Genomic DNA, 21,341 nt, shown 5'->3' with positions numbered 1-21,341 from the left:
TCACTAGTCCCAGGGGCCTGGTGCTCTGCCCTTGGCGCCTGCGGTCAGACCCCTGGGGGCCCTGTGACTGGCCAGTCCCCGGCACCGGGCCGGTGGATGCCCACAGCCCCCCTGCAGGCTATGACTACACAGCGCCATCCTCTGTGTGGGGCCCTGTCACCACCTCACAGCAGAGGAGGAGCTGAGGCTCAGAGCCCGGGACCACACGGCCGCCAAGAGTGGGGTTCCCTCTGCCCTCCCCACGGGTACATACACACACACAAGGGACAGGCTGCCCGACGGGCCCCTCTCCTGATTGCCTCCCCTTGTCGGCTCCTTCTCTACAGCCTCTTTTTGGGGAAACAGAAACATATTTGTCAACCTAAGAGTCATGTCATCATGAGTTTGCGTTTCCCACGGGGATTTCCGGAGGCGCCAGGGCAGGCTGACTCCAGGAGGGAAACGCCGCTGGGTCCTGGAAGGGCTCTGCTGCCGGGTCTCAGGCTCGTGGGGCACGTGGGAGGGAGACAAGATGGGCAGAGGAATCAGCTCTGGGCACGGTGCCCACCCCCATGCCCAGTTGGAGCAGTAAGGGTGAGGGCAAGGGAGCCCTACCGCGAGCCCTCGCCTGCCTGGACACCACAGGACGGTAGGGCTGACCACGCTCTTCCACCCTGAGCTGCAGGACCTGGGCGCTTGTCTCCAGACTCTGAGCCTTGGTGTGCCCATCCATCCAATGGGACACGACTGGGCACTGCCCCTTGAGCACAGCCCCTTCGGTGAAAGTGTGGTTTGCTGGAAATGGCTCCACTCACAAAGTGAAAATTTACCGCTCTCTGGAAGTCACAGCTGATGCATGCCTCTCTCTGGGACAGTCCCCCACTGGGTGGAGCTGGTTCAGTTGCCAGTGCTCAGTGGTGAGGACACAGGTGCGGCCCTAAGCCAGGTGGGCATAACGGGGCCCCCAATGGCTGTGCCCGTGCGGAGTCTCTCTTGACCTTGCTTGGGGTCCAGGGTGAGGGACATGGTGAGCCTGCCCACTCCCCTCCAGCCCTCTTCAGGGGCCTGTCCAGGGCTGGAAAGATGCGCTGTGCTCCAGATCCCTTGCAGACAGGCCCTCATGTAAACTGCTCCCATCGCTGCAGAGGCTGGACTGGAGGCTGCCTCCCCAGACCAGGGGGCTGGTGCTGACCCCGCTCTGGACTCAGAGCTGAGAGTCAGCAGGGCTCCTCGGGGCAGCAGACCCCGGAGGCTCAGAGTGGCATGTCCTATCCAGTCCGCAGCCCTTTTGCCCATCATGAGCAGGCAAGATCCTGATTCCTGGGGTAAATTTCTCCCGGGGCAGTTGCCCAGATCTGTCCTCGATGCTTGTTTTGCTCTCTGACAGACACACCTGGATGAAGGTGACAGATATGCCAGGGTAAAGGTAAATGAGGCCACTGTATGAAGGGTGCAGACAGGGCAGGATTCGCCAGAGGGGAGGGGGGTTTGTGAGGTGTTAAAATTCTACCTGAGCTGAAGACACCTGCCATGTTCTGAAGGTCTGTGTGCCCCCAAATTCATGTGTTGAAATCGTAATCCCCAGTGTGGTGGTATCAGCAGGTGGCACCTTTGGGAGGTGACTAGGTCCCGAGGGTGGAGCCCCCATGATGGGATCAGTGCCCTTATAAAGGACCCCACAGAGCTCTCCAGCCCCTCCTGCCATGTGAGGACACGGACAAGACGCCGTCCAGAATCCAGGAAGCGAGTTCTCAGCAGACACAGAATCCGCCAGCACCTCGACCTCAGACTTCCACTCCTGAACTGCGTGTCGGTGGTTCTGAGCCCCCAGTCGGTGCTACTTTGCAGTAGCAGCCCCGAACTGAGACAGTGTCTTTGAGGGAACATCTGAGGGACATGTGGGCCTGGCTGCCACCCTGAAAGCCACTGGGCTTCAACTCCCGGGGCCCCAGCAGTGTCCCACCCCCAGCGAGGGGTGGTCAGTGCTGTCCAGGGGCCTCAGGACCCATGTGGTGAGCTGTGATGGTCCAGTATGCCTGACCCTGGGGATCGGGTCAGGCCACTTGCCCTGACTGCTGACTTTCTCCTTCCACCCATGACCCACTGAGGCCTTGCCCCTAAGGCCGAAAGCCAGCCCAAGCCCAGGCTGTCCTTGGACTCCTCCCTAGCTCTGAGCCTCGATGGCCCTTCCCTGACCCAGCCTGGTCTTCGTGCTTGCTGCCGAGCCCTGTGACGCCCACACCTCTGGGAAGGCCCCTCTCCTATCTGCCACCCTGGCTGGTCTGAGCCTGCAGAGCCTCTCCTAGGCTGGGGCTCAAGGACGGGGAACAAGGGAGCATTATGTCTGGGCACACCTCCCCCCATCAGGCCCTCACCTTACCAACCACTAGGCCATTTAGTGCCCATGACCTGGAATGAATGAAGTCCAACAGGGTGGGAGTGGGGAGGGTGTGAGGAGGGTGAGGAAGGTGTGAGGAGGGTATGGGGGACGGTGTGATAAGGGTGCGAGGAGGGTGTGAGGAGGATGTGAGGGAGTGTGGGGAGGGTGTGATAAGGGTGCGAGGAGGGTGTGAGGAGTGTGTGAGGAAGAGTGTGGGGAGGGTGTGAGAGCCTGTGCGAGGAGGGTGTGAGGAGGATGTGAGGAAGAGTGTGGGGAGGGTGTGAGAGCCTGTGCGAGGAGGGTGTGAGGAGGATGTGAGGAAGAGTGTGGGGAGGGTGTGAGAGCCTGTGCGAGGAGGGTGTGAGGAGGATGTGAGGAAGTGTGGGGAGGCTGTGAGAGACTGTGCGAGGAGGGTGTGAGGAGGATGTGAGGAAGTGTGGGGAGGGTGTGAGAGCCTGTGCGAGGAGTGTGTGAGGAAGAGTGTGGGGAGGCTGTGAGAGACTGTGCGAGGAGGGTGTGAGGAGGATGTGAGGAAGTGTGGGGAGGGTGTGAGAGCCTGTGCGAGGAGGGTGTGAGGAGGATGTGAGGAAGAGTGCGAGGAGGGTGTGAGAGCCTGTGCGAGGAGGGTGTGAGGAGGATGTGAGGAAGTGTGGGGAGGGTGTGAGAGCCTGTGCGAGGAGGGTGTGAGGAGGATGTGAGGAAGTGTGGGGAGGGTGTGAGAGCCTGTGCGAGGAGGGTGTGAGGAGGATGTGAGGAAGAGTGTGGGGAGGCTGTGAGAGACTGTGCGAGGAGGGTGTGAGGAAGAGTGTGGGGAGGGTGTGAGAGCCTGTGCGAGGAGGGTGTGAGGAGGATGTGAGGAAGTGTGGGGAGGGTGTGAGAGCCTGTGCGAGGAGGGTGTGAGGAGGATGTGAGGAGGAGTGTGGGGAGGGTGTGAGAGCCTGTGCGAGGAGGGTGTGAGGAGGATGTGAGGAAGAGTGTGGGGAGGGTGTGAGAGACTGTGCGAGGAGGGTGTGAGGAGGATGTGAGGAAGTGTGGGGAGGGTGTGAGAGCCTGTGCGAGGAGGGTGTGAGGAGGATGTGAGGAGGAGTGTGGGGAGGGTGTGAGAGCCTGTGCGAGGAGGGTGTGAGGAGGATGTGAGGAAGAGTGTGGGGAGGGTGTGAGAGACTGTGCGAGGAGGGTGTGAGGAGGATGTGAGGAGGAGTGTGGGGAGGGTGTGAGAGCCTGTGCGAGGAGGGTGTGAGGAGGATGTGAGGAAGAGTGTGGGGAGGGTGTGAGAGCCTGTGCGAGGAGGGTGTGAGGAGGATGTGAGGAAGAGTGTGGGGAGGGTGTGAGAGCCTGTGCGAGGAGGGTGTGAGGAGGATGTGAGGAAGTGTGGGGAGGCTGTGAGAGACTGTGCGAGGAGGGTGTGAGGAGGATGTGAGGAAGTGTGGGGAGGGTGTGAGAGCCTGTGCGAGGAGTGTGTGAGGAAGAGTGTGGGGAGGCTGTGAGAGACTGTGCGAGGAGGGTGTGAGGAGGATGTGAGGAAGAGTGCGAGGAGGGTGTGAGGTGGATGTGAGGGAGTGTGAGGAGGCTGTGAGGGAGGGCTCAAAGGCTGGCTTTGGGCTTAGCAGGCAAGACTCGGTGGGCCACGGATAGTTGGAAGTCTGTCACCTTTACCCGGCCGAGTGGGCCTACTGCAGAGTTACTGGGCACCTACTGTATGCCAGACATGGTGCCATGGCCATACCGAGGTGCTGTAAGTAGGTCCATAGGCAGGCATGCAGGAGGGGCCACCTCCTCCCCCAGCCTAAGCCAAGGGCAAGACCCTCCGTCTGGGGAGCAGCCCTGGCCTTGGGCTGGGTGTGGTGAAGCTCAGATATAGGCTCCATGGGGACACTGTGGATGGTGACATTAGTCCATGGCATCAAAGGCAGAGTCAACTGAAACTGCCTGGATGAGTGACCAGCGGAGGTGGTTGGGAGGACCTACGTGGAGGACCCGAGAGCTGAGCCCTGACCCCGGAGAGCGGCAGCACATGCCAAAGCCCTGGGGCTGGAGGGCTGTTGAGGTGGGAGCCTGGGAGCTGGTGGGTGGGGAGGTGGGAGGCTGTCATGTGTGCCTGCAGGGGGCACCTGGGACAGGGGCTGTGGGGGGCTGGGATGCATAGGACCACCCACTGCCATGCCTTGTCTCCAATGCCCCCAGCACCCATGGAGGACAGCCTGGCTTGGTGGCCCAGGACTCAGGCCAGCCATCTGGGTTCACTCCCTCTGGCTGCTTCTGGGAGAACTTCCTGTCCTGGCCGAAGGAGGAACTGAGCCACTTGTTCATTTGTTGGCCACGCCCACAGTGCTGCCCTGTGAGTCTCTTCCTCGGGGCTGCCAGCCAGGTTGGCCACCACAGGCCACCCCACAGAGGCAGTGCCGGGCCCTGGGCAGGGCTGGGCCTGGAAGCCTGGGCCCAGACACCGTCCTAGACGCACAGTGATGGTTGGGTGAGGGGCAAGGAGGACAGGACCAGGTGGACTGCGGGGCTGGCAGAGGGCCAGGTCATAGACAGGAGCCTGACCCCCTGACCCCGCTGCTTCTAGGCAAGAGGGAGGGGAAGGTCAGATGTGCCCCCGGTAACCAGTGTGGGGGGGATCACCTTGCAAACCCTCTTTATGGGACATCCCGACGCTCACAGGAGCAGAGTGCTGCTGTGTCCTGCAGTCCCCAGCACTTTTTCAATCCTATGTCATCCACGTCCCTATGATTTTTCCTGCAATTTTTTAAAGCAAATCCCAGAAGTGGATCATCCCACCCATAAACACTATGTGGGAGCTGATCACTCAGCCCCACAGAGACCACCACAGGGTCACCTGGAGGGCAACCCCCTCCACATGAGAGCAGGGAGAAAAGCAAAGGGGAAGGCCACATGCCCACCCCAGGCCCCAAAGGCTGCTTGGAGGAGGGGGCAGAAGGCCGTGGGGGTTCCCAGGTATCCCACCTGGAGGGGACCTGGTAAGGGCATTGCTCCCTCAGGGAGATGAGGGGTGGGGCTGGTGGAGGTTGGGAAGGAGGGGACAAGGGGGCCACCGGGTGGACTGAAGGAGTTGGGGGTTCTAGCCAGGTTAGGTGAGGACCCTTGGGACAGGCTGGCCCCCCAGAGACAGCACCTGGCCCTTGTTGGGGTCTCCACAGGGTCAAGGCCCACCTGGTTCCAGGCCTGCTCTCCTTGGCTCCCTCGGCCTGGCCGAAGGGCAGCGCTGGGCAGCACTGTGGATAGAGGGCATGCAGACTGCAGGAAACATGAGAGTGCTGGAACTTTCCATAGGGGCTGGTCAGGGGTCACAAGGCCAAGTGCCCTGAGGACACGTGGGGGTGACATCGAGATGCCAATGGAGGCTGGTCCCCTCAAGGTCACAGGCTGGGGGGCTGGCAGGGGGCAGTGGTCACGGGGCAGGGCTCAGGCTGCAGAGGAGGGGAGGACGGCACTGGGAGCCGAGGAGGAGCATCAGCTTTACTGGTCGTTCATGCTTAGAAAAGTGGGGGCCTGGACCCCTGAGGAGGAGCTGGGGTCCTGCCCAGTCACTGCTGGTGGAGAGTATGTGCAGGGCCTGTGGCCACTGCGGGGACCAAGGGGGCCTGGCGGTCCAGTGTCCTGGGTCAGGAAGCACGGAGGTTGCGGGTGACCCACAGTGGCCACACAGGAGGCTGGTAGAGTGAGCGGCATCTCCTTGTCCCTCTGGAAACATCCTGAGACCGAGGTGGCCCCGGCCCCTTGCTGCCCATCCTCGGGCCTGCATGTGTCCGTGGTGGCCATGAACCTTCCAGGGGCTCTCCGCCCCATGCTCCAGGAGGAGAAGCAGCCGAGGACAGAACAGGCCCCACGCCGGCCAGAGTGACCCAACCACGTGAGGCTTGTCCCGGACTAGGTCCAGTGGAGTCAGCCTGGGCTCTGGTGGTTTCGGGGAGAGCTGCCCACAGGGCAGCGGGTCCCAAGGGTGAGGAGGCTCCTGGGCACGATGTGGGGGGATCTGCAAAGAAGAGAGAGGAGAGGCATGAGGGCCTGGGCTGGAGGGGCTCCCGTCCTGCCTGGAGACCCTGCCTTAGCCGTGTGTCCAGCGAGCAGCCCACGAGCACTGGCACCACTCCAACACTGGAGCCAGAAAGGCTCAATTCTGACCTGGGCAAACCTCAGTTTCTCCTCCTGGGTCATGGTCAAGATTTAGAGACTGGCCCCACACGCTCTGGCAGGGTCCTCGGAGAGCAGGGGCCGGTGCCGTGGGGCTCGTAGCCTCCTCACTGGGCTGATGCTCGGGGAGAGTCAGGATTACTTGGGGTACACAGCAGGCAGTTAATAAATGGCCAGGTTGTCACGCCATGAGCGAGGGTCCAGAGGGCTCTGTGGAGGACAGACTTAACAGCAAACTGGGGCCAGCAGCTGGGCAGCAAATCGGACGCCAGCCGGGGCCGATGGCCACGGTGTGGGCCAGTGGAGGCCAGAAACTTCCAGCTGGGCCGCTCAAAGGCCCCACTCCCAGTGTCCTGCCTCATCATTGGCTGGGCCACTCTGGAAGATCTCATACGCCCCGACACACGGGGCTGGGACAGCCCCTGTCCATTCTGCCGTAGGGCGTCGCTGCGGGACAGATGTTGTCAGTGGTGCCCACCCGTCCTCTGGGGCAGGCCCAAGGAGTGACCACTGGGCCTGAGGGCCTGTGGACCCATGGGGTCAGCTCTGGCCAGGGCCCCAGATGCAGGACACTTGTGCCCCACAGCCTGGCAGCTTGCACCAGGCTCAGCATAGCATCGAATTCTGTGACCTCTGTGTCTGCCCTCACGACACTTGGGGGTGCCTGTGTCTGGGCACCCCCTTTGGGCTCCATACATTAGATGTTTCTGTTGAGCATGTTACGAGGGTCACCTGGCCTCCCTGTGGCCCCAGCTCCCTAGCTGGGCAAACTTGGGCAGACCCTTGGGCTCTCTGAGCAAAGACAGTGGCTGAGCATGGTGTGGGGGTACACGCAGCCAGGGCACCCATCCTGTGAGGCCGGGCAGGGGCAGACATGAGGTCACAAGGGCTCCAACTGAAAGGCCCTGAGCCCCCAGGCCTGCTGGTAGGTCAGCAGCCCAACAGGGTGCGCGGGCTCGTGGTGGAGCAAGGCCTGCCCGGCTGGCCCTCCCAGCTCACCTGAGCCCCTACTGCTGGGAGGCCACGTCCACCACGGGCTTCTGGACGCCAAAGGCGGTGATGAAGATGTTGATCACGACAATGACGAAGACCAGGCCGGTGGCCAGGTTGTTGAGGAAGTCCAGCTTGGCGTGCTTGGCAGGGTTGTTGAGGTCGTACTTGACTGCGAGTGAAAGCAAGTGGCACTGTCGGGCCGCCTGCACTCAGCCCAGCACCAAGCCACGGACACCCCGTGTGGGGAGAGTTCTGTCCCTCAGAGAGAGACACGCCCACTCCACACGCTGCCAACGGGGCCTGGCCTGGGCTGCCTGCCGTCTGTGCCCTCACCTCTGCAGCTCCGCTCGCTCCGCACATGCACCCCAGGGCCTGGCACCCAGTCAGGCAGCGGAAGGCGCCAGCCCAAGGCCAGGGTTTGGGTCGTCAGGCTCACGTGCTGAGCGCCTGTGCGCGGTAATCTAGCTCCTCAAACCTACTCCAGGCCCTGTCCCGACACCCACTCTACAGACAGGGAGACCGAGGCCACACAGCCAGGCAGAGGTGGGGGTGAGCCCAGCGCCCTGCTGCTCCTAGCCCTGACCCGCACCTGGGGAGCGGCACCACCATCGAGTTCCTGTCGACCACCGTAAGGACTAGCTGGTGCACACTCAGTGCCCCATACACGTCAAGTCTTACTATGTTTATGACACTTTCCTCTGTGTCCTCAGCTTGGGTGAGTGAAAGGACAGGGCGATGGGGGCCCACCAAGGGGTGAACCGGGAGCCACATCCAGCACCGTGTGGCTGAGTGAGGAGGACTGACAAACCCTGATATGCTCAGAGCATATCAGGCAGTGAGCGCTCCGTCACAAGCGATGTGCAAGCAGACACCAGCCAACTGTCGGCTGGGGCTGCTGCAGGGCCCTCCCACCACCAGCCCCACCCTGCACGCACCGAGGAAGATGAGCAGCACGCCCACACAGATCTGCAGCAGGAGGGAGATGGAGATGAGGACCACCAGGGGGAAGAAGAAGGCAAAGCTCGGGCCCTGCTCCACCACGGCCTTCAGCTGGGAGGCGTTCGCCATCAGCAGCGCGATGTCCAGCATGCTCTCGGCTGCACTCTTCTTGTTGGCATAATGGTTCACGTTGATGGGCCGGTTCGGGCCCCTGCGGGGTCGCTGCGGGGAGAGGGTGGTCAGCCTGGGCCTGGGCAGGGGGCAGGGCAGGGCTGCAGGCTTGGCCCCCTCCACCCCCTGCCCTGTGTCCCCAGCCCCCTCTGAGCTCGATCTCCTCCCCAGGAATGGGCAGGGGTGTGGGGCCGGTGCGTGCTGGTGAGGGCTCCAAAGAGAAGTGCTCCTCAACAGAACCAGAGGCCAGAGGACGTGTGCAGCCGCCACAGGCCCCTCCTGGGAACCAGGCCCCCAGGAGAGAGGAGCCAGAACGGCCTCAGCACACACTCTGCTTTCAGGCTGGAAAACGCTGCCTGGGGCCGCCCGCAATGGGCGAGGCCATCTGGCAGGCTTCCCTGCACGCCCTCGCCGAGGTGCCCGGCCCGCCTCTCCTCCCGTCGGGCTGACAGTTGGTGCCAGGGCGGGAACTGACGTGTGGGGATGAGAGCTGGATCCCGGATTCCTGCACACACGCCCAGATGTGAAGCGAACGTTCCTTGACGGCCATCCCTCCCAGCTGTGCAGAGCACACAGCAGGCGCTCACTAGCTGCCTGACATCTACCCTGAACTTGAGCTTAGCATCTGCCTTAATTTTTTTTTTAAAGATTGACCCTGAGCTAACATCTATTGTCAGTCTTTTTCTTCTTCTTCTTCTTCCCTTCAAAGCCCCCCGGTGCATAGTTGTGTATTTTAGTTGTGGGTCCTTCCAGTTGTGGCATGTGAGACACTGCCTCAGCATGGCCTGATGAGCGGTGCCACATCTGTGCCCAGAATCCAAACCGGCGAAACCCTGGGCCACCGAAATGGAGCACGTGAACTTAACCACTCAGCCATGGGGCCGGCCCCTTTAATTTTTATTTTTAAGAACAACTTCTAACCACTTTATTGGGTACGACTGCCGTACAAAAAGCTGTACAGAATGACTGCAAACAGCTCGAAGAGCCTGGAGCTAAGTGCGCCCGTCCAGGCCACCACATCCCCGCTCCAGAAGTCCCCTCCCGCCTGGTGGTTCCTGTTCCTCCCTGTGCTAAGGACACTGCACGTGAGGCGGCCCTCACAGGGCGGCCAGCGCACGTGCTGCACACTGACCTCTGGGACTCACTCTTCCTTCACGCAAACATCAGAAAACAGGAACACGCGTTCTGACACCTCCTCCCTCAGAGAGCGTTCCGGCCTCGGGCAGGTCCCCGCACCCCCGAGTGACCTCCAGGCCCTGAGGCCCCGCCCAGAGGTCACTGCCCCCAGGAAGCCTCCAGACTTCCGCTGGCAGGAGGCCCTTCTAAGCTGCCCCTTGCCGGGCCCCACCCCAGCCCCCAGGACAAACCCGTGCCCCTCGGCCCTGGCCCTTGTCCACAGGCGCCCCCGAACCACCAGGCCCAGGACTGGGGCCTCCCGGGACCCGTCACCTGGCGGGCCTCCTGGGGTCACTCGGGAGATCCTGTTTCCAGACTCATGAAAGATGCAGGGACGGAGGCAGGCTGCCCAGGGGGCGCCGAAACAGCCCTGCTACGGGTGGACCCGGTGTCCACACGCCTCTGCTCCACCTCTGGAAAACACACAGCTACAGGAGGGCAGTGCCTCGCTTTTACCTGTGTCTTTTCAAGTTTAAATTTAACCCAGACTAACACACACAGGAGCGAGGGAGGGTGGGCTCTGCTCCCTGCCCCCCCTCCCCTCGCCGACGGCACTCTCAGCAGCATATCCACCTGGTCTGAAATTCTAGACGCCAGAGTCCAAGGGGAAGCCTCCTCCAAGGCCCAGGTCCCTGGTCCCGCTCTCTGCGGCCTTAACACACAGCCGAGCCCCACCAGCACCCCACTTTGCCTTCCCACTGGGGCCTCCAGCTGCACTCACAGCTGGGTGGGCGGCCCCCACGCCCGGCGTGCCCAGGGCACGAGGCTGTCCCCATGCTCCGCTCTCGCAAAGCCGTGTGGCTGGTGACACCTCGTCACGTATGTGCTCCCAACACGCATAAACCAGAAATGCCAAAGTGGGCTCACCCCCAGCGCTCACCCCCGTCCCCAGTCCCGGAAAAGAGCCGGGTGCCGAGCTCGAGAGGAAATGCCACCTGCTGGGGTGGGGGAGCCACACACACACACGCGTGGAAACATACACACATGCCTGCACATACACGTGTGTACACTCGTGCACACACGTGTGCACCCAGGCTTGCCGCGCGGGCCCCCGGGCAGGAGGTGGAACATCTTTTTATTCTGAGCTCCCTAAACCTTTATTTCACAGCCATGTGGCCACATGAAGATTGAAATACAGAATGACACTGCCAGCACCCCCAGCAACAGGGAGCCTGTCCCCCGCTGTGCTCACACCCACTGCCAGTGGGTAAACTGAGGCCACACAGGGAGGCGCCTTGTCCAAAGTCAACAGCAAGTGAGGGCTGTGCAGGGATTTCAACCCAGGCCCCAGGGCACAGAAGTGCTGGTGGCTCACACCACGGTCCCGGCAGAGGGGGCAGGGGTCAGGCCTGTGTGGGGGCTGAGCATTGGGAGGGCCCTGCCCCAGGCTCCAGCCGCGTGGCCTCAGCACAGCCAGCCCCTCTGGGCCTCAGTCCCCACGGAGCCACAGAGCAAAGGAGCAGGCGACGGGAGGCTCTGGGGGTCTGGCCTCTGCCTCAGAGCCCTGGGTGGCAAGCAAGGGCCCTGGCCCACAGGCCCCTCCAGATGCAGGGCGCTTCCTGCCCACGCGGCCATCTGCTTCCAGTTCAACCTGTAGTGATAAGGAGCAACGGCCGGCTGGAGGCTGCAGGCCGGGGGGCTGGGGGCCTGTCAAGCCCAGCTCACCACAGCCTCTGTGTGGCCTTGACAACGCACTCCCCCTCTGCTGGCCTCGGGCTCCCAATCTCTATGCCGGCAGCACTCTGGAAAGCTGTGCTCCCATCGAATCTGCCACTAACCTGAGAGGGAGCGTTATTCTCCCTTCTACAGCGTGGGGACGGGGCTCAGAGGGGGCTGCCCAGGGCCACCTTGAGGAAGGGGCAGATCAGAATTCAGAGCCCACCTGTCTGCCCCAAAGCCCAGAGCTGCCCGGGACACGGCACATCCTCGTGTCCCCCCTGGGGAGGGGGCTGCAGGGCTGAGCCGCTTCCCCCACCACGAGCTCTGGGCCATGGAAGTGACCCCTCTGTGGGCAAGTCCCAGGGAGGCCACTGTCTTGGGAGGCCCACTTGGGTCGGAGGGCGATTGGGGGCCCCCTCCCACAGGTCCAGAGCCCTGTGGGCCTGGACCATCTGCCCCCTCACCCCGGGCTGCCAGGAGCCACTCTGGGAACTTCCCACAGAAACCACGGCCTGTGCAGAGCAGGGAACAGGCATCCTGCTTAATGCGTCCTGGGGCCACGGGCCTCACTGGAGGTCCCAGGACTGGGCGAGCTGGCTGAGCTTGGGACGCGGGGTTTCTCCTCATGCCAGGAAGAAGCCTTGTGGGGAGGCAGCCGGCTCCGGAGCCCACCTTCTGAGGACAGGAGGCCTTGTGGCAGCCGTTCACAGGAAGTTGGAGGGGAAGCGGGGCCACCTGGGCCAGGGCCACACTGCGGGGCATCCTCAGCCTGGACAGGGAGGGAGTTGGGACAGAAGCAGGATTTGAACCCAGGTCTACGGCACCACAACCACCAGTTCTGGGCGCAGCGCAAGTGATGCTCTGGTCCAGCCCAGGCTGCAGTGGGAGAAGATGGGGGGCTGCTCAGGGCCTCCAGCTTAGCCGGGGTGGTCTGGCCCACCCCCAGCCTCCTGCTCGAACATACCCTGCTTTCCTGGGAGACAAGGACAGGCCAGGCAGACGCTCGCTGAGCCCCTGCAGGACGTGGGGTGTTGATTACTGACTCCCTAGAACCCTGCCTGCCCCGACTCTGCCATGGACTCCAAATCCTGGGAACAAGTTTGGAGCAAGGAGCCCACATGAGGTTTCCCACCTGCCCTCCCAGAGCCTGAGACCAAGGCCCCCAACAAACAACCCACCTCCTCTCTATCATCCCTGAATCCCGCCACACCACGGACCAGCAGGGGGACGGCTCTGTGCCTCAGTTTCCTCCTCTGTGAAACAGCCAGACAGGGGACCGAATGGGAACTCAGGGACTGGGTGGCCCCCAGGAGCACAGCTGGCACGAGGCAGGGCTGGACATTCCTCTCCCTCGCCACCCAGCCCTCACCACTTTGAAAGACTGCACCGAGTCGTAACTGACGCCTGACACAAATCTGCACCAAGTAAGGAAAGGACGAGCCCGGGAAACGGCCGTGTGAGCTGAAGGGCCCCGGGGCCCCGAGATGCAGCCCCTCCTGTGCAGGGCCCTCCCCTCGGGCTCAGCAGGCACCAACGGATGGGGGGTTGCGGGGCCCTCCCCTCTGAGGTGGGACCTGAAGACGGAGCAGGGTCTGGGAAGGCCTGTGTTGTCCCTCGTCCGACCCACCTGCATGGGCACGAGCTGCTGTGCCCCGGCCTGGGCTCAGCGTGACAGCACCCGCCCCGGACCACACAGGCCCTCCCCACTGCCCCGGCCCGGCAGGAAGTCCCCCGGGGGGGTTCCCACAGCAGCTGGGCCTCGGGGCCGGGCTGGGCTGGGCAGCCTCGCTTCCTGTGGGCTCAGCAGTGGCTAGCAGTGACCTGGCAGCCACGTCAGGGCTGCCTTTAGAACTTGGCCAAGACCCTGGTGGCCTCGGGATCTGCCAGGAAAGCAGAAATGGGAAAAAGAGCTAACTTCCCCAGCAGCTGAGACGATGTACAGCCCAGAAGCGGCCACTGGGCCCCGTCCCTACTGTGTCCCCACGGCTGCCCCCAAGCCAAGACACAGCCGCAGTCATTTTCACAATAAAGGTGATGTTCACTGCTCTTCCTGCCAGTGGCCAAAAGGGACTGACGTGAGGAGGACGCTGAGCGCCTCCCGCAGGGCCCTGGGGAGCCCAGCCTCTCGTGGGGGCTGTGGGGGCGCGGCACGCAGAGGGGCATCTGCAGGACCCCCAGCAGGCGCGTCTGCCCGGGGGTTACACCTGTGACTCTTCATCGAGCCCGGCCACCCTGGGAGGTGTGAGACCCGCTCCCCTGCACAGAAGAGGAAACTGAGGCTTGAGGGTCTGCACGTGCCCAAGGCCACGCAGCACGGCCTCCCCAGGCCGACAGGGGCTCTCAGCCTGGGCCTCCCCGTCAGATGCGGTGGTGGCTAGGCAGCACCACCCTGCTGTCCGGGGCTCCCGCTCGAGTGCGGATGTGTCCCAAGACCCCGGGGTTTGTCCCTCAGGTTTGGGCACCAGGGGGCGTGTGTCACAGAAGAACCAGGAGAGGCGCCGGGGGAGGCCGTGCCTGTCCACTGGGGGTCCTGCACCAGGAGGTGCTGCCTGGCGCTATCCCGGGAGAGACGGAGTGGCAGGCGGGAGGTGAGGAGACCTCCACGTCTCCACACCAGCCCTCTCATGCCCTGTCTCACAGACAAGACACGGGATCAGAGCCACAAGCGGAGAACACGAGGCAGGGCCTGAGGGGGCCTGGCCCAGGTGAGTGAGCCAAGAGCCTGGAGCCCAGCACCCTCCCAGCCTCCCGGCCTCGACTGGAGACCCCTCACGGCTGCTCCCTCTGCCTGGGACGCCCTTCCCCACATGGCACAGGGCCGTGCCCACCACCCGCTCAGTCCACCAGGGCCTGGCGCCGAGGTCCCCACTGTGGGGAAGCCTTCCTGACCTCTCCACCCCCACGACAGCCTCGGGGAGTTCACACTCTGACCCTGGCTCCTCGCCTGGCTGCGGTCAGCTCTGTGGGAGGGGGCTCCGTGGTCGTGTCTCCCCTGCTCGGCCCAGACAACGCCGTGACCCCCGAGCACATCCATCTGCCCTCCCTGGGCCTGAGACGTGCCGGGACCCACCAGCGATGCACTGGTCCTGCCTGCTGAGGCCACAGGGAGCAGAGCGGGCTCGGGGTGAAGGGCACAGCCGAGGGTCGAGGGGAGCAGGAACCCCTCTTTTCACACTGGCTTCTGGGCACTTGCCCCGTTTGTTACCTGTCTGTCCCCTGATGTGCTGCCCCCACTTGCCCAAAGGCAGGCAGGGCTGATCCTTTTCAGACCATGGATAGAAGGCCCAGAGAGGTGAAGCAGCCTCCCCGAGCACACACAGCCCACTGCTGCAAAGTGCTCACGCAGGGGTCACTGCACCTCCCATCAGTCCTCAGTCTCCTCGCCTCTAACCCAGGGACGAACAGCCTGTGTCACCCCAGGGCTGTCAGGTCCACTGAAGGGCCTGCACAGCGGCTGGGGTCTCCTCGGCAAGGCTCCGCCAACGATGGAGAGGATTATCCTGCAGGGCCAGGGGCACAGGGAGGCCTGCCCCCTCCACTCCGATCCCTGTCCCCAGCCTAGCTCAGCCCCTGGTCCTCATCCCTGAAAGTGGCCTGTCCCCACAGCATGGCATACCGCTGGTCACTCACACCTGGACAGTGCCAGTCTCTGCCCCGATCTGGTTCACGTCGCTGAGGGGCCACCGTCCTTGCCCCCAGCCCCGGGGGCCAGAAACCGAAGGAAGGTCCAAAGTAACAAGTAACCCGCAGGCTGTGCCCCGGGCTGGCCGCACACACAGGCGCGGGCAGTGGGGGCGGGAGAGCAGGCACCGCGGGCAGGACGGGGCGGGAGGGCGCCGGCTCCCACGTGGGGCGGGACCCCGGGGGCCTCCCGGTGCCCGCGGCCTCCAGGCGGGCGGCAGGCTCTGCACAGGCCGCGGGGCGCGCGGGTGGCGAGAGCAGCGGCCACGGCGGCCGGAGTTCCCCATCGCGCACCAGGTTGCGCGGCCGCGGCGGACTCGAGGGTGACGTAACCGTCTGCCGGCCGCTGGCCCGGGGCCGGAGGCCGGATCCTGCGCCGCCCGCGGACTCAAGTGAGCGGGATGGAAGGCGGCGCCAGGCCCCCGGCCGCGCGGCTCTGCGTGAGCCGCACCTGGCCCGCCCTGCGCCCGCTCACCTGGAGGGGTGCCCGGAGCCCCCGGGACCACCGCCCGGGCCCCCGACGGCGCGGCCGAGGCCCGGGGCGCGGGGAGCCCCTTCCCCCCCAAGGGCAGACGCGGCGCGCACAGGTGCCCGGGGGCGCGGGGCGCGGGCGCCGTCCAGGCTCGCAGCGCGGCGCGGGGCTGGGGGCTCACCCGGACGTCCGGGGAGTCGAGCGAGCCCGGGTGCAGCTCGCCGTTAAGCTCGAAGTCCTCGGGGACCGAGTCCATGCTGCGTCCGCCTGGCCGCCTCGCTCCGGACCAGAGCGCCGCCCGCGCCTCCCAGCGGGGACCCGGCGGCGCTCCCGCCCCCGGACCCGCCCGGGACCCGCCCCCGGGGCGGGGAGGAGAGCGCGCGCCGCTGGTGCCGGCCCCGCCCCGCCGAGCGGCCCCCGTGTCCCCCGGGGAGGCCGGGCCCCTGGCCTTCGGGTGCCCTGCGCCCGCACCCGCACCCGCCGCTCGCTCCTCCGGCCCTTGGCGGTCGGCCCTTGTGTCCCAGAGAGGCCGAGCCTCCAGGCCAGCCGGGTGCGGACGGGCCCGAGGGGCCACAGGGGCCGGGAGGTATCTCCCGCGCTGGTACGAAGGCCCCCGCGCCGCTGTGTCCCCCCGGCCTGACCTCGGCCCCGCCCCGGGCCCAGCTGCCTTGCGCCCCTCCTGAGTCGCGCCCCGACGTCTGCCGACGTCTCCACAAAGGCCCCGAGTGCGCGGGGAGCTGAGCCTCGGCCCCCCTGCGTCCTCCCAGCGGCCCTGGGGAGGGGTCACCCTCCCGCCGGCCGGGCTGGCCGACTCTAGACCCTGAACCACTGCAGTAACTGTGTGGGCTCAGGCAGGTGGCTTGACCTCTCTGTGCGTCAGCTTCCCCATCCATGATGGGATGGCATCAGAGAGAGTCAGCAGCAGGGCTAAGGTCAGGACGCAACACGTTGGGTGGCCCCAGGTACAGGCTGTCCTTTGGGTCTGGCACGGCGCAGCCGCTATGTGCCAGGCCCTGTTTAGGTGCTGGGGCTGCAGAAGGCAGCTGAGTGGGCCGGGGGCAGCCGGGAGGTGTGTGGGGTGGCCCTGTGTGGGGCCAGGAGCTTTGCTTCTCTTACAGCCCTGGACAGTCGGCATGCCCCCTGACTCGACCAGGAGGAAACTGAGGCATGGCACGTGGACACCGTGGGTGCTGGGACCTAGTGCCTGCCTGCCAGTGATGGCCCTCCACACTGGGGGCAGAGCCTCCTGGTCTCCCCTGCCTTACCCCTGCTGCCAGGGGGATTTTCTAAGTGGAAGTGAAAGTATGGAAAATGCAAGTCACTCTGGAGATTTATCGGAAAAAAGGGATCTTCCGCTAAGCCCTGGTCTGGACCTTGCTCCTGACCCGAAGGCATGTCCACACCACCTGTGCTGGGGCTGGGCTGGGGGCAGCGGGGTGCTGAGGGCCTGGCCCAACCCCAGCTGGGCCTGCCCGCTGAGTGAGGAGGCTGGTTCCCCGTCTGCTTAGGAGGTGGCTGGACTCGACTGACCCCTCAGCATCTGCCCATCCGGGGGGCTTGGGGGCAAGGGCGTGGAGGCCGCCCTGACCACGCCCCAAAGTCCGCAGCCCATGGGTCAGGCTCCCAGGCCTCCGTGGTGGGCAGGCGTGGACCCCCAGGTCGCCCCGGTGGCCTCACTGGACAGCTGGCTGGTCCAAGGGGCATCGGGTCTGCCCACGCACGGCTGTCCCATGAAGGAGATGTTGCTATTGACTCACTTCACAGCTGGGGAAACTGAGGCTCACAGAGGTGGCACTGCCTCGATCTTGCCTCAGGGGTCCAGTGAGCAGGGACAAGCAGCCCAAGGTGAGGGGCGGGGGTTCAGGCAGGTCTGGGCATGGCCGTTGCAGCAGCCGTTACTGTTACTCCCACAGAAACCACGCCTGCCAATCGCAAGCAGCTGGAAATCTAGATTTTAAAATGTTGGCACCATTTTTGCAAAAGCACTTGCTCCTCCCATGGGCGTATGGGCCAACCCCCCCCCCCCAGGGGCCCGGGAGAGGGTGGCAGGAGAGAGGGCACTGAGGGTACGGGGGAGGCTGGGGTAGTGCAGGTGCAGGGGGAGGGCCAGGAGGGCCGGAGGGGAGGCGGGGGTCTTGGTGGGCAGTGCAGGGCTGCTGTGGGAAGGCTCAGGGCACTGGGTCTCACCTGTGGGCCCCACAGCAGCTCCGAGCCCAGGTGCTCTGTTCCCTCCGTCCAGGAGGCCAGAGCGATGCACCAGTGGGGCCTTTAGACCTGGACTCCGTCCGGCAGGCCCCCCGGCCTCGCAGCGGTCCTCAGGGAGGGACTTCCCTGGTCTGCCGAGTTGTTCTCCTCTGTCTGTGAAGTGTCTCCTGTTTCCCTGAATCTTCCCAGGACAGATGGACAGGGGCTGTGCCCACCGTGTGTCCCCACATCTACGTGGTTTCATGTCCTGCTGGAGAGACCGGCGTGGGTGTCCAAGACTGGTTCTCAGACACTGGACCATGGTGAGGACCCAGGGGGAAGGGACCGTCGGTGAGGGTCCCAGGAGAGAGTGTGGGCACCGCAGACACGCGCAGCGTGGGGTCGAGGTCACCTGCCCCGTCTGAGCCGTGATGAAGTGACCCAGCCCGCGTGAAGCCAAGAGTGCGGCGGGCTCCACCCCAGGGGAGTCAGAATCCAGGACGCCCAGCGCCGACGTCGTTGGGGCCGGGAAGACATGTGTCCGGACAAACCACAGGGCAGGTGGGGGGGGCCCTCTCCCTCGCCCAGAGGCTGCAGGCGGGGATGCGTTTCTGCGTCGCAGGGGGAGAGCCGGGCTGGACCGCTGGGCTGAGCAGGCAGGCCTCCGCTCCGGCCCACCTGTGGGGGCTGGCTTCCCACTGCACTCCTGGCCCCTTGTTTTCTTCTGATACAGCAGATCTCAAGCCTATTTTTCTATATGTGTTATATTTTTCATTAACAAATGTTTTCTTTTTAAAACACAGAACATGGGTTGTAACACTCCCTTCTCCCCTTCAATCCTATTTGAAAAAGTAAATCAGATTATGTCACTGGCCAGGTTCAATCCCTCTGAGATCTCCCAAAACTCCACACTCCTGGAACCCTGCATCCCCCGCCCCTCGTCCCCTACTGCCCTACCTCGGGGCCTTTGCACTCCCATTTTCCCACCTGAGATTCCCGCCCTCAGGCCTCCGTCCCAGTGGCTGGCTCCTTCCTGTCCCCTGACTGCAGACACCTGTCTGCAGCAGCCCTCTCCTCTTGTCCTGGGTCAGCGCCTGGGAGCACTGTGCTTGTTTGCTGGTGTATTGACCGCCCCGCCCAGACGCAGAGTCCCAGGCACGGCTGACCCTCTGCCCACGCCAGGTGGCTGCCCGGGGCATGCCCTGGCCATGTCTGCTTTGTCCAACCTCCAGGTGTCCCTCAGCGCAGCTGGCTCACCCAGCCCATGCTCCAAAAACCACTAATGACAGGGCTGCGTATTCTTGGCCCTGACGTTGACCACAGACTCAGGCCACGAAGCCGCTGGGCCACAGGTGAGCATTGGAGCAAGGACGGGTGTCTGGAGCCCCGGTGGGGCAGGTGGTCTGTGGTCTGACGAAGAGATTTCCCTGCTAGGTCATGTCTAGTCTGGGGATCCCCTTCCTCTCCCAAAGGTCAGCTGCTGGCCTTGGCCTGTTCAGGGAGCCGGCTGGGCTGAGGGCCCAAACCTGGGCCACAAGGAGGCCCCATGAGCTCCTCCTTAGTAAACTCCACTCCAGGAGCTCAGAGAACAGTTGCTGAGGGGCCAGTGGGGCCCGAGCACTCCAGCCCGCAGCTCCGTCTGCCTGTGTCCCCCTGCCCGAGGACAGAGCCCCCTCATTCTCCAAGTCTTGGGACTGTTTCCTCCAGGAAGCCCCCAGGTCTCTCCGGCCCCTCCCCCACCAGGGCTCAGGAGGCCCAGGGGCTGCCTCCTTGGGCACCACAGCTTCCAGGCACCTCTCACCCCTGCTGGGGGGCCGTCCACAGGCCCTGAGTTCCACCACGGCCCATGCGCTATGACCACATGGAGACACCACCACCGAGAGGCCAAGGATGGAGCTGGCAGGCATTGCCAGAGGACCTGGGCTGGGCCTCAGTGTGCACTCTCTCACTGTGGGCGCTGCCTCGTTCTACAGGTGGGGAAACCGAGGCTCCAGAGCCGAGAGCTGAATCCAGGTCTCCTGGGTCCACCCGCCTGCCCTCGATGGGTGCGGTGGTACCAGCTCCACACCGGTTGGCATGAGGGAAGCCATATTGCAGAGGAGAAATTGTATTGTAACTGTGAATGACCTCCGATTAACTAGCCCAGACGTGCTCTGCAGGTTTTATGGCCCCTCCCAGCTGCGATAAATCGATAATTTTGCTCTTGAGACCCTTAGGGACGTGATGACCTCGGGCAGAGAGCCTGTGCTGATGGCCGTCGTCAGTGACCACCAAGAGAGCAGGGTGCCGGGCGCTGCTCCTCTCTCTGATGCACATCCCGTGAAACAAGGGACTACCAGGAACTGTGACCAGATGTCGGCCCCACTCAGAGACCAGCCCCCCGTATAACCACCAGTGGTCTTTGTTCTGGAAGAGGGTTCTCTCCGACATGAGTCCGCCATCCTCCCCCTGCCTCTCCTCCCACCCTGCCTCTCGACTGCTGGCATATCTTGTGGGGGCAGATGACCCCCCGGGGGTGGTGACATGGGGAGGTACCTCAAGGCGGTGGCGAGGCCTGTTCCTCTCTTCCCAGGAGAAGCGCAGCCCCTCAGACCGCAGGCTGACCCCTGGCTTCGTTCTCTTTGGGCACACAGACCTTGGCAGCCGCCCAGGAGCTGCGGCGGGCGGGGGCTGTGAGCCCAGGCATGGACCCTTCCCATGCCCATCCCTGCTCTGAGGTGGGGAGAGGACAGCGACCAGCCCTGTGTCTGCCAGACCCCATGCGTCCCGGCCCCGAGGGACGTCCTGTGCCGCTTCTGGATGGGCCAACCTCGGAGGGGCTGAGGGACGTGGCTCGCCGGCCGCCCTGCCTTTCCACCCAGGTCCCGGCACTCCCCAGACCCCCGAGGTGGGAGTTTGGGTTAAGTCATGGGTTTGACTGGGGCACCGAGGGGAGGGTCCCCACCTCTGAGCACCAGCCCTGGGCCCGGCACCTCGCACAGTTGTGTCGCTGATGCCCCCCAGCCCGGGCCGTGCCCTCTGCCGTGGAGAGCGAGGCTCCACAGTGTCACTTGTCAGGAATGGTGTCCTGCACAGGCTCGTGCTCAGTTATTTCCCTGCATAAATCCATGGAGGAAAGAAGATCCTGACCAGGTCCCTGGGCGGTGGACACAGTTTTCACGCTGGTTGGGCTCCTGGTGACCAGCTGGAGTCCTGTCCCCAGTCACGTCTGGTGGTCGATGAGCAAATTCAGTTCAACCAGCAGCAAGGCTGCCCTTGTCCGGGTCGACAAGCAGGACCCAGGGTCCCCTGTCTGCTGAAAAGAGGTGCAGGGCGCAGGGAGAGCTCTGCCGCGCCGGCCGGGCCGCCTGCCCTGTGCTCGGTCTGTGCTCGCGGGTCCCCACGGCCTCGTGTTCAAGTTTCCTGGACTCCTGGTCGGTCGCTGGCCTCTGGTTCTTTTCTTCTCTCTGCTGAGGCCGATGGGAAGAATTTGGGAGCTGAGAGGTCATTCCAGTTCCAGAGCTGCCACCAGCAGGCTGGGGGGCGCGGGGGTTTGGGGATGTCCCGTCAGGA

At 64.2% G+C, this 21,341-nt stretch overlaps 1 protein-coding gene and 1 long non-coding RNA gene across 3 annotated transcripts; both read right to left on the bottom strand.

The window, feature by feature from the left end:
• Window positions 1-5,819: 5,819 nt before the first annotated feature.
• On the bottom strand, window positions 5,820-15,960 carry NINJ1 (ninjurin 1). 2 transcript variants are annotated; one of them, XR_002803362.2, is made up of 5 exons: window positions 15,787-15,960; window positions 8,443-8,668; window positions 7,514-7,676; window positions 6,506-6,724; window positions 5,820-6,356 (listed from the first exon to the last, which is right to left on the bottom strand). XR_002803362.2 is itself a non-coding variant. In XM_023627609.2 (4 exons), the coding sequence occupies exons 1-3, from the start codon at window positions 15,859-15,861 to the stop codon at window positions 7,522-7,524; spliced, it is 456 nt and encodes a 151-aa protein (XP_023483377.1). In that variant the 5' UTR covers window positions 15,862-15,960; the 3' UTR covers window positions 5,820-6,356; window positions 7,514-7,521. The 2 variants fall into 2 exon arrangements, 1 of the variants encoding a protein (XP_023483377.1); XM_023627609.2 differs by lacking the exon at window positions 6,506-6,724.
• On the bottom strand, window positions 10,866-12,328 carry LOC138920417 (uncharacterized). The gene is made up of 2 exons (XR_011431568.1): window positions 12,125-12,328; window positions 10,866-11,384 (listed from the first exon to the last, which is right to left on the bottom strand). It is a non-coding gene; the product is annotated as an uncharacterized lncRNA (long non-coding RNA).
• Window positions 15,961-21,341: the final 5,381 nt, after the last annotated feature.

The sequence above is a fragment of the Equus caballus genome, chromosome 23, assembly GCF_041296265.1.
Source record: "Equus caballus isolate H_3958 breed thoroughbred chromosome 23, TB-T2T, whole genome shotgun sequence".
Classification (NCBI taxonomy): Eukaryota; Metazoa; Chordata; class Mammalia; order Perissodactyla; family Equidae; genus Equus; species Equus caballus.
Note: the sequence above shows the minus strand (reverse complement) of the source record. Positions and strands in the feature narration are given on the sequence as shown.